The sequence below is a fragment of the Syngnathus acus genome, chromosome 15 (genome assembly GCF_901709675.1).
Source record: "Syngnathus acus chromosome 15, fSynAcu1.2, whole genome shotgun sequence".
Taxonomy (NCBI): domain Eukaryota; kingdom Metazoa; phylum Chordata; class Actinopteri; order Syngnathiformes; family Syngnathidae; genus Syngnathus; species Syngnathus acus.
The window spans coordinates 5,230,418-5,242,741 of record NC_051100.1 but is presented as its reverse complement, the minus strand read 5'-3'; the positions used below and the strand labels follow the sequence as shown (position 1 = coordinate 5,242,741).

The 12,324-nt window shown below is 38.7% G+C and overlaps 1 protein-coding gene across 2 annotated transcripts; it reads right to left on the bottom strand.

Annotated features, from left to right (window-relative positions):
- Positions 1–332: 332 nt before the first annotated feature.
- On the bottom strand, positions 333–12,152 carry fam204a (family with sequence similarity 204 member A). 2 transcript variants are annotated; one of them, XM_037270886.1, is made up of 7 exons: positions 11,813–12,152; positions 11,448–11,538; positions 10,764–10,794; positions 10,540–10,645; positions 9,148–9,237; positions 832–941; positions 333–675 (listed from the first exon to the last, which is right to left on the bottom strand). In XM_037270886.1, exons 1-7 carry the CDS (start codon positions 12,008–12,010, stop codon positions 624–626), a joined length of 678 nt encoding a protein of 225 aa, XP_037126781.1. In that variant the 5' UTR covers positions 12,011–12,152; the 3' UTR covers positions 333–623. The 2 variants fall into 2 exon arrangements, with proteins under 2 accessions (XP_037126781.1, XP_037126783.1); XM_037270888.1 differs by having other exon boundaries at positions 333–676; positions 833–941; positions 10,540–10,642.
- Between the last annotated feature and the right edge of the window lie 172 nt (positions 12,153–12,324).

Here is a 12,324-nt window from a genome sequence, read left to right as displayed (position 1 = left end):
CAAAGCGTGCTGAGTGGAGGCTTCAAGAAACGCATGCCTGTTGTTGAGATGCGAAAACAATAGTATGTCTCCCAGCATGGGAGACGGCCAACAGCAAAGCAAAGCCTCCGTTTCATGTCCCCCCCTTCATTCAGCCCTTCTCTCAACTTCTCGTTTATGTTAGCTAACAACAATTTACAGCAGGCAATTTCATTTTCTTCACACAAATCCTATCGCACATTATGCTGTACATTGCATTAGGGGCCTAATCTTTCTTTTCTCTTCCCCGGGAGAAGAAAGGAGCGCCTTCATGATTAACCCACTTTACAGCAATAAATAAACGCATCATCCAGTAATGTACAGCAGATTTAATTTGAAGGCCAGAACGCTCAAATCACTGAAATGTAATGGAAAACTAACACAATGCAGACTCCAATGGACGCCTAGGGAATTAATTTGAATGTGCCATTTTTTTTTTTTTAGATGGATTTACTATTCCGCCCTCAGCCAACACACACTCTTGCGGGTGTTAATTCTCTTAACTGTGTAAAAAAAAAAAAAAAACATATCAGTTTGCCATAAGAAACAATTTTTATTCAATTATCATAAAAAAAAAATAAAAAAAAATCTTCCGTCCATCTTGGTCACATGTAACCCATGTTGCTTTTGGTTTCCCAGCGTTTTTTCGCCTCGAACCTGGAAAAACAAAAAAAACTGCATTACCGAGCAGCTTTCATCTGAGAATGGACAAAAGACCTCAAGTATCCAGATTTCAGCAAGTCCATTTTAACTGCACTTGACACCATGAAAGATGGGATGGCAGACACAAAACATGAGGACAGAGACTTCATACCCCAAGCTATTTGCTTCTTTCTTTTCTTCGCTGCCCTCAAAGCGTCCTCTTCCTGTTTGTGCTGCACAAAGTCACGGCAATCAGCGGCTTCGGCGATTTTCACAGCCAGCTATTTAGAGACAGAGGAGAGGCCCATTGGAGAATGGAGATCAGTCTGAGGCATAAAATAAAAGCTGTCTGACTGACAGTCGGGGTGCTTTCTTGTCACGGTCTCTGCTGCCTCCTCCACACCACGGCAGGGCTCGACATTCGCACGGCATGCAGTAACGGAATAGGCTCGAATAATTAATCAAATTCAAATCCACATTGCAATTTTCCAATTACATATATGGTAAATTTGGGATTTTTTCTTTTTTCCCCCATTTAGTAGGCTTATACATTACAATCGATCGTCGGATTTCGCTGCTTGAAATATTGCAGCGATAAAATACTTGACGGAGATTTGTGGTGAAAAAGCCACTTCCTGTTTGTGACAACAAATCTAATCAATTAAAAACACTTTCTACTCTTGTTACCAATAAACTAGCAGAATGTCAACACAATACCGTTTATTGGAGTCCCACGCTGTTCGTGATTCAAAATACGTCGTCGTTAAAAAGAAAAAAAAATTCTGCTTATGAAAGAAGAGTCGACGACTCCTAAAGACACATTTGTGGTTTAACAGTGAATAATAAATCTAAGTAGCGACTTTTGAAATACTGGAGGCTGTCCCTGAAAACAGTAGTGAGGAGAAGGACCGTGACAGCAAGAGGCAAACATTCAAATCCCAGGGAAGACACCAGTGTATTGTGAAGCAGAATAATCCCAATAACCCCAGTCACACACAAGCAAAAAGGAAACAAAGGGAAAATCCTCCCTCCTCTGTCACTCCTGCCTGAGATAAAAGCATTCATATTATTCAAGCAGAAGCAAAACTTTGATAAACAACTTGGAACAATTTCACCAAACGTTGGGGTAATTCTGTAATATTCTAAAGAGGGGGGGGGGGTCTTGAGGTAATGAGGAAATGTAGCACCGTTGCACCACTTGAAGAAAATAAAAAAAAAAAGACCTGGCAGGAAAAGAAATATTTCAATTATAATTAAGAGGGAATAAACTTTATTAGAAGACTGAAAGTAAAATATCTCCTAATGCTTGCTGGGATTAAGCAGGTCAGAGCGAGCAGGCAGGAAAAATTAAACTCTAAAGGCTTTTTATCACTATATTTCAGGAACCAAGGGTGTAAAATGTTCTAATTTGGGATACATTAAAAGCCATAAAGGTCTTTCAAAAAGATTAATGGTACTTTGCTTGGATTTAAGATAAGGGGCTGCGGCTGGCTGCAAGTGGCGGGGCCCTCAAGGCATTCATCTTTACAGCCACTACAAGATTTGTGAAAATGTCTGTATAACCTGGAGCGTACATATGATGATGACAGTCCTTGGCCATTTTATAGCTTTTAAAATTCTCCAAATCATGTTTTCTACTCTTGGAGAGCAACTCAGCGGGCATTTGCTGTCGCTTTACAAGCAGGAGATAGCGCATCGGCGTTTCTCCTTTTTGTTGGATTGGTGTCGATACTTCAGAGTGGCTGCGATGTGGCGGCGAGATTATACACACGCACGTTTATTAAATTACAGTATTAACAATGTCAACTCTGTAGCTATGAGGTCTCACCGTTGGGGAACAATCCAATGAATCGGCATGACACTAAATGGCTTGATGTGGAGGCACCGTAAACCCCCCCCCCCCCCTCCATACTTGGGGATTACGCACAATCACCTGCTCTTCTGTTCAACCAAAATTAAAACACATTTCCATACTATTTTTATATGTATATAAATAGTTTTACATCTATTATATTTTTTTTATACTTTATAGTTTTATTTTGCACTGTTGGGCAGCTCTTATCTCGTATGTATAATGACAATAAAAGGCATTCTGATATATATATATATATATATATATATATATATATATACGTGTATATACATATTACATATATACACACACACACATATATATATATATATATATATACACATATATACATATATGTGTGTGTGTGTGTGTGTGTGTGCATGTATGCAACTATTCCCTTTTATTCATTTATGATTGTTTTAGCTGAAGCTGTTGACATTATAATGTCAAGCAAGTTACCTAGGAGACAGAACAGATCAAAGAAACAAAAACAAAAAAATTAAACCCTCAAATGTCTGATTAATCAAGCCTGCAAACAGCTTATTTCCTTCAGCCTGCATGCAAGTATGAATATGAGATTCCGAGAGCAGTACATTGTGCAGATTTGTTCATTCTTATCTGAACAAAGCCAGCGGCAGCTTATTTCATGGATCACTGGCACTGTCAGCGCTGTGGCGCCGAGCAGGTGACGGCTCCTCTTTCTGTAGCGAGAACAAAATTAGCCAAAAGTCGGCACAAATTAGCCTCTCATGTTTTCTGTAATATGACATTATTTTTCATTTACTTTTTTGATCCACTTTTCAGGATCTTTTTTTTTTGTCCTCCCCCATGTGTGTTAGTGCCAAGTCCTCTCACATCAGTACAAAGCTGGGACAAAGGCACGAGACAAGAAACCTCCTGCTGTCTATGTTTATGTGGCCCTAAGAGGCAGTTCTTCCCACTGCCATGCATATTAATATATGATTAAGTGCCTGTCATCATCATGTTCCTGTTTCTGTAGTTTCTCTCACTTGTGTGTCCTGTGCACAGCCCTGTTAAAAATAAGGTTTATTCTGAGGATTAATACTCTGACCTTTGGTAGATTTGAATGCAAACAAAGCAAAGCAAAAAAAAAAAACATCATTGTGCTCAATGCTGCCACTGCAGCTTAAGGCCACGATGAGGGTTAAGTCAATAGTACAGATTCATTCAAGTTTGGGTCGTCATGGAGATTCAAATGGAGGCCCAAACAGGGCACCCTAATGCGATTTGAGAAAAAAAATAATAATGCTGCCTGCTGCACTGCACATGACGCAACTGAAATCATAATTGGTAAGGCTAAATCAAACAGCTACAAAATACAAGACCTCAATTAACGACAAAAAAAAAAACGCATCTCCGTGTGGATAGTCTGAAAGCGTCTTTAACAATATCAAATAAATGATGGCTTTAAGGACAAAATTGCCTTAAAGCCATTCATAATTTTCCTATCCAGGACGACTCTTCCAATTAAATCGTGTGAGAGGTGGATTAACAAGGGCTATATGGCTTTGCCTCACTAAATCACCTCCCCGAGCTGCTCTGCTGCATTTGACGTGTAAACGATTAATGACCAGCCTAATTCCCTTATCACACTACCTTAATGCCTAAATAATGTGGCCTTAGTCAACCTTGGCAAGAAGGGCGATATAAGAAAGGAATGAATATCAGATTAGGCGTTGTGTGCGTGTGTGTTATTCCGGCATCATTTCTTAAAACTGAGGCGGAAGGGGGGTGGGGGGGGGGGGAAGAAAGCATGTTTTGTTGCAGCAACATTGGGAAGGTCAAAGGATCAAGAGATCAGTGGACACCACCCATGTCGCCTTCCAAGTGAAATCAACTAAGCATGCAACTGGTTTCAAATCCTACAAAAGACAATCCAAGAGAGAATAAATCATCTGACGAGCATTTGGACCATTTCTATTTCAAACAAAAGCTTTTGTTTTTTGATGGCTACCTGGTCAATTTGAGGAATGTTTGATACCACTCAGATCGATACCAGGACAAATACTCAGTTCTTGTGTAGTCACTGATACCGATACCAAGTCCTGATACCACTGACACTTTTGATGCATACAATTTCTCAATGACGGATCATTTTAAATTCTTAAAATCACATGAAATGAATGTCAATTTCTATTCTAATGTCTTGTTCCTGATCTAAATCAGCCGCCGTGGTCAGTACCGATACTTGAAATTTGGCTGGTGTCGTCACCGATACGTGATATCGATACTCGCCCGTCCCTAATTAATTGACAAATTAATGAATTACGCTGAATAAATGACATACACTGGGAGGCAGACATTAAAGCAGTAGGATAGTTCTGCCGGTGTCTTTTGTAGAATCTGCGATCATGGCTGCCTACTAAAGTCAGCACTATCAAAATCACTGCGAACAATATAAAGTTGAAAAACATGAATAATTGAAACACAGCATTACATTGCTAAATCCCAATGCACATCCCACTGGGCAGCCTCAGAAGAACTTTTGTAATCTCGCCACCACTTTGACAAACACAATTACATGGCAGGCAAAAAAAAAACAAAAAAAAAACTCCAGGGAGGACACTGCCAAACAACAATGTCTCAATTTTCTCTTCAAGTAATCTGATTGGAGATAGACGTGACGCGTCATCATTAGGGAGCAGACACACACAAGAAAAAGTTCACTTGCTTGTGCACAATCCATTATCTTGCCTCTTCTGAGTGGGGTGGGCTTATTAGCAAGCTTGGAACTCACACTTAGAATAATATGCCATCAACAGTTTTATAAGCTAATTAGAGAAAACAGTATAATTAATGAGTGACTCGCAATAAACGGCAATCATGAGAAAAAAAAAAAAAAACACGGCTGCTAAGCTTTCACTACCACCAATTAAGGCATAATTACAAACAAATTATATATGTGTTTTGCTGTGGGCTCCAATTTAAAAATTGCTTTAATTAAAAGAGAAAACATGCTAATTAATTAAACAGCACACAAATCTACATTGAAAAGTATGCTTTGTCTCTCAAGTAATTAATGAAATACAATAATCCAAATGAGATTCCCAGGCATTTGATAAAAGCTTTGTACCCGTTTTTAAAATCCATTTCAAATTAATGGGTGGGAAATTTAATGTGAGTCATCCGGAGATACAATAAAAGTTCATTCACTGATAAATTGCTTATGATGAAGGGAAACAGAACAAAGAGGAGACTTTGACTAAAGTCAGCACAGGGGCGCCCGAGGGGGGTTGCGCAGGGACAGTCAGCCTAATTCACTGATGGTGGGGAGGAAAAAGTCCAAATCTGATAAAGCCAACTTTCCATTAATGTTCTGCTCATTTTTTTTATTACAACACAGCAGGGCAAAATAAAGGTGCGCAGGAGAGGGGGGGGAAAAAAAAGATATTAATATCACAAAACACTCTTCCTTTGTTTTAGCTAAGCTGTCACGTCGCCCTGATAAAATGCCACAGCACCTTTTTGGGTTGGGGATGATTTTATTTAAGGACACCGAGGCTTTTCCTGTCAGAAAATTGAGCTGCGAAATTATATAACCATCGGTGTGTTTAAATGCTATAAAACGAAACGGTACAGGACACCAATTGTTTTTAAGTGGCATGTCTTATCCATCAAAACATCTCGTGTAAACAACGACATTGGATTTTAATTACATGGAACTAAGTCGTAATCAAAATCGGGTAATTTAACTTTCAAGCTGAAATACGAAGAATATTAATTTGCTGAGGGAAACAATTCCCTTTGTCATTTTGTGCAAGTAAAATCCAATAAGCATTCATTTCTTTTAATAATAAGAGACATTTACTTAGCAGGAAGCGCAGGATGAAAATGTTAGAATTGTCAGGAAAAAAAAAAATTCAATCCGGCCAAACTAAGTTGCCCAACTCTGCTATATAGTGTACCTTATGGCTTTCTGAGGCTATGCGATGCATTTCTTTCCATTTTCATAGTCCTTGGCTCCTGCAGTCATGAAATTCCCCCCCCCCCATTGTGGTACACTGAATCCAAGTTATGTTTTGAAGTGGTAATGCCTCTCTAATAGTTGAGATGAGTGCTACAGGGAGACTCGACTCTCTAACGTAGTGTGACAGTCTTTTGTCAGAAAAGAAAGCCATTCCTTCACATAAAGGACAACCTCAATTTCAAAGGACCTCACTTGCACTTGTTATTTAAAAAGGAAACAAAAGTGAGTCATTATTAAGGATGAATGGAACACAATAAGCAAAGTGTCGATTAATGATAGAATATTGCCGAGTTCAAAGCCAGGCTTTGTTTGACTTGATAGTTGCTTTATGGGCTATATTTATAAACTATATTTAAGTATATTTTCTTCATTTTAAAGACACGTTTGAAGTGTCCGTTATCAAAATCATATCAAAGTATTTGTAGTTATTCAAATAATGCTTTATTATGCTCAATATTACAATCTGTGTCATTGTTTTTACTTTAGTTTTTAAATTTTAGGGTGCTGTGTTGGCAAACAACGCATATTGTACATTTTGCATCGTATTATCATACGGCACTCCCTCATGCAAGGTTAACTTGGCTTTTGACTCATAATTTGTTTTCAACTTCCGGCACTGCCTGGTTTAGCTGACATAGCTGCAAAATCAATCTGCCAATGGACACTATCACATCTCCTGACAGAGCTTGAGGCTACATTATGCCTCAGTCACTCCATGTTATGCTAATTACAGAATTAATTAGCCCACATGAAACTGAAAAGTGCAAAAGGATGTGCATTTATTAAAAGCTGGAGAACCTGTCTGCTTAATAGGAGGACTTGGACCTTCAAATGTGCACTACTAAGGTACATGGATTTTTTTTTTTTTTACATTTGGGAGTTCAGTGGCTTATTTAAAAAGCAGTATTACCACGATGAGAAGAAGTGAGAGACATCTTTAGGAGGGAAGAGCCCTGAACTGCACATTTTAAACGAATACATTAAGGGGCTTTGTCTAAGCCATGAAGACGCTTGTGATCGTTTGGTACCTAAAAGGCAATGTGATCGCTTTACTTTGTCTTTGAACATTGCTGGCGGCGGATGGAATCCTCCAATTTGTTATGAATTTCGAAAGTTTTGTTAACAAAGAGTCGCGATGTTCAATTAAAAAAACGTAAACGATTAAATTGTGTAATGCAGCACACAACAATACAAATTGCGGATGCTGACAGCCAGCTTTCTGTTTCCTTCCATTTGGCACAGAATAAATCATGTCATCAACACGTCAGGGCATTTTCTTGACAAAACAATGCCTGGAGGGACAAACGGGCCTCTTTAGTTCTTCACAGTTGTCAGAATGCTTTTGCATCTTTTGCTAGGAAAACCTGTTCGTGTTGTTTCTGGGAGGAAAAAACAAAAACAAAAAAAAAGCCTGCCACAATCTTGTCTTGGTCTTACGAGCATAAACAAATTAAAGATTTAAGCCATTGCGTACCAAATGAGCCCACTCAATTAGAACCCTGAAATTGATTCTGGACTATTGATCCTCAAAATATTTGTCACATATTTTTGCTTCGTGCATCTTTTTTTCAGCCAATTTGAATACTATAGATCTGGGTTGGAGTTCAAAAGTTACAGCCGTAGAAGTTTTTTTTTTTAACCACATTTACAGTAAATTCTCAGGAATTCTAATTGGTCACTTCACTGGGAATGAAATTATCACGGCTAAACAAGTAGAAGAGGATGCCAGACTGCTGTCAGGTCCCATCATCATTCTGGCAAAACACAAAGCAGGTTGCCAGGGAGGCAAAAACCTCGGCTCAGACTAAAACCAACCACCAGCACCCTAAGAAGCTTTTTCAAAGTGCAGTGCCGGTGCCAGTCACAATTTCGTTCCTTTAAAGCCCTCGGATTTGCCCAGTTTTCTTAGAATTTAGGTGAAAACATGAATAACTATACCAATAATTACTTGACAGTAATTTTAATTGACAATATCATGGGGTATATTCAATTAAACTAATAATTATAAATTACTAGTGAGAGGCCATTAAATTAAATTTGAGTGCCCTTGAAGCCAAAATAAAAAAAAAAAACATACAGCTGCGATTGTTGCGTTTTGTTAGCAACTATTGCAAAATTGAATGCTGTCAGCAAAATATATAACAAAACAAAGAACTTTGATTTTACGTTTCAATATGAAGCAAAGGAAGTTAAAAGTAATGTAGTCGCTGTGTTTCTTTTCAAATACAATTACATGTTCGGGCTACACTTGATGCTAAATTACTTTCAAAACCACTTGATCCTTGATGCCTACCTTACCGGGGCGGTGGGTGAGTTACAAACTTCAGGCGCTGCATTTAGGCACATGTACACTTCAAAGGTAAGAAACTCATACCGGCGGAATTATTTAAGACTTGGCTTTAAAAGCAATGTACCCTTCATTAAAAAGCAGAGCCAAAAGTCTTTTAGAACTGCAGCACTTCAAAACTAAGGGGAGGGCTTTCCATTAACTCAATGGAAAAAAAAAAAAAAGGCTGCAGGACTGAATGGTGGGTGTCTGGCTGTGTTTATGTTCTTCTATGTCTTTGCGGCAGAAATGGCCACGGATCCATTAGCCTGATTTGTCACAGCCAAAGCACCCCAAAGATCTCTTATCAGCACAATGTACCTCTCGAGTGGCGAGTCTGTCGCTCATCTCCTCCGCCTTTGCAGTGTCCCCTTCAGCGATGGCCCTCTCTATGCTCTTTTCTAGGCCGGACTGCATGAAGAGAGAGAGAGAGAGAAGAGGGGGGGGGGGGTAAAAAAAAAAAAAATCAGCCTTTATGGGGGGGGAATAAGGGTACAGTGGAAGAAAAAAAAAAATCAAAGAGTAACTTCAAAAGTCCCCAGGGCCGTATTTTTAATATGATTGCCATTACTACAAATATGTAGATTTCCCCCTTACAAATGAAAACCTTTTTTTTTTTTTTTTGATTGGATATTAGTGGGGAAATCTTAAAAAATGCTACAGGAGATTACCAAACATAAATGTCACTTTAATTACAAATTTCCATTACGGGACGAAGTAGAGCTTTGTGATTGCGAGGCAGTTCTGCTGTGATGAGCCTATCTACGGAAGCAGACCGCCAGATTCCTTCAGCTCCAAAATATCATCACATTAAAATAAAATAGTTGGTACAACTGCGTCTCCTTTGATGAAACATTTGTGGCCCTCAACTTAAAATATAATCTATGAGGGGAAAATATCGTGTTTATTACCCCCAAAACATCCGGAACGTTCCACACCTCAACATGACTTTCCGTAAGGTGATCATTTTTAATATTGGCAGACATCATCTTTTGTATCCTAAGACATTCATTATTTGTAGGCAATTAAATTCAATTGAGGATAAAGCAATGTACAAAAACTGCATTTGAGGGATGAAGACTGTCTCATTACAGTTATGTCAAAAGTTTTGGATTCATTCAGCTTCTTTATCTTTTCATAGTTGCGCACATCAGAATGAAAATAAATCAGCCAATTAAATAAAATACAAATAGTGCCAAAATAATTATGACAATCATTTCAAAGCGAAAATGGGAGCAGCTTTTATTCTCCGGGTCACTTATAATGCTCATTAATCTTGCGTACGTTCTGCTTCTCTTGCAGTTTCCAATGCTTCTGAATATAAAAAAAATGAACAACTTGTGAGGCATGCCGGAGGAACATTTTCCATCAGTACTTACACAAACCCTTGTTCGTCTTGCGAAGCAAAATTTGGGTTTTTATGAGGATTTGCACAGTGAAGGAGCACCCTACATCTGACTTTAATCTCAAGCGCACAAGAAAGGAGCGTGCCTCTAATCTTATCACTAAATGTAGCTGAACATAATCCTTAATATTCTACTCAATGTCAGGTTGAGTTTCCTGGAGGATTTTTCTAATCCAGATGTCATATCATATAAAACAATGAAAGACCACAGTGGCATGGAAACACAAAAGGATGTGAGAGTGTCACGAACAGCAACTGCGTATTAAAACTCACTCGCAGATAAGATGGAAAGCCGAGGCTTTTATTACCTTTTGAGAGAGGTTGGAACATGCAGGGGGATGAAATCGATCATTTACACCAAAATACTGCTTTAGCCCATCCCAGTGCTTCTCCAGCTCCTCCTGACGCTCTCTGCTGACGGAAAAGGAAAGTTACAGCAGTCGCCATTTTGTAGCCCTACAACATTATATTGGGTTCGCATTCTTTTTTTTGTACGTCATGCAGAGGATAAGGACTTCAGGATGATTTGTACCTCGTCTCTGTTGGCTCTTTGCCCTCTGTTTCTGTCAGTTGACAAATGAGACATTGTTAGAATCATCAAATCAACATACACACATGCAGCTTGAAATTCGCTACACGAATTATTTCGCTGTCATTTCAATCAATGCTCAATATTAGACGACATACCAATCAAGCAAAAGGTGTCCGCACTACATCTACTTTTCTAAGTTGTAATTACAATATAGGAGATGTAAACCATAACATTTAGTTAGGCTGTTGCTTGTCTACGGATTATAAAGTACTGCATTTCCTTAAATAGTGGTCCACTTTACTGATAATTAATCATTGGGTGTGAGTTGTCCTCTTGAAAGCAAAAAGTGCTTCGCTCCAAATAGATGCAAAATCTTTCTTCCCTGCACACTCCACAGTAGTGTTGTGTGAAATTGCTTTTCATGGTTCCGATTAGTTATGTCCCGTTTGTTTCTGTTATGGTCATTTTCTGCATTTAATCTTGATTGTTTTGTTTGTTTAGTTCTGAAAAAATAATATAAGTAGAATTTTATTGAACATTATAAAGTGTAGTGGATGGGTAATGGCGGCTAGCCCCATAAACACCATATGCATGCCCGTCACCACTGCAGTTAAGTAAAATAATAATAATAATAATAATAAAACATGCCCACAGTGAAGAAATGCGGTATCGATAGTAGCTAACCTTTCTTGCATTGTCGTCTTTTTCTTCTTTTTTTCCTCGGGAGTTTCATCATCTTCATCTCGTCTTTCTTCTTACGCAGATCATTAAATTTCTTGAACATATAGCACAGTGAGTTCACAGGAGTTTTGCATTGATCTGCGCGTGCGCGCATTTTTGTGTTCTTGTATATCACGGATGTGAGCAATTAGAAGTCTTCCCCAGCTGACTTAACAATAGTCAAGTCAAGTCAAGTCAAGTCAATTCATGTTTATTTACATAGCCCTAAATCACAAGCAGTCTCAAAGGGCTTCACAATACAAAGCAACTGCAAAGCACGGTGAGTAGTAGCTTATTTGAGACACTATATATTAGATAGTACAACATACTTGCCACATTTCCTGGGATATACCAGGCAGGCAGCATGTCGGGGCTTCATTTGTAGCATCAATAACCGTAGAAGTCTTCACATCGGGGTTATTGTTTATTACTTCCACCACTTGACTCTCATGCTCCTCTTCCTGATCATCCGGACTGAGGTCGTCTTCTGTTAAGTCCTTGGGCAGAAGCCCGCTGTACATATTCATACGCGTTACGTTACGGACAAAGTCCGTTATTCCGTTAATGTGGAAAAACGGACCGATTATGCGATAAATTCCATATTTAAACAGCAGCCGTCAGTGGAAGCTCACATTTCCGGGTAAACATGGTGACGTCATGAGTAAAGGCGCACCAATTGGTTGATACTTGGTCAGCTGACCTAAGGATGATAATAATAGTAGTAGTAGTAGTAATAATAATAATAATCCATCCATCCTAATAATAATAATATTTTTATTAATAGTAGAAATAATAAGACACTCTAGTACAGAAAATTGCTGGCTTGCAGCACCCACAAAAT

Coding starts and splice junctions, on each gene's coding strand:
- fam204a (XM_037270886.1), bottom strand. CDS start 12,010: ATGAATATGTACAGCGGGCTTCTGCCCAAGGACTTAACAGAAGACGAC. Junction 10,795..11,447: donor AAGACGACAATGCAAGAAAG/GTTAGCTACTAT, acceptor GTCAACTGACAG/AAACAGAGGGCAAAGAGCCA. Junction 10,646..10,763: donor AAAGAGCCAACAGAGACGAG/GTACAAATCATC, acceptor CTTTTCCGTCAG/CAGAGAGCGTCAGGAGGAGC.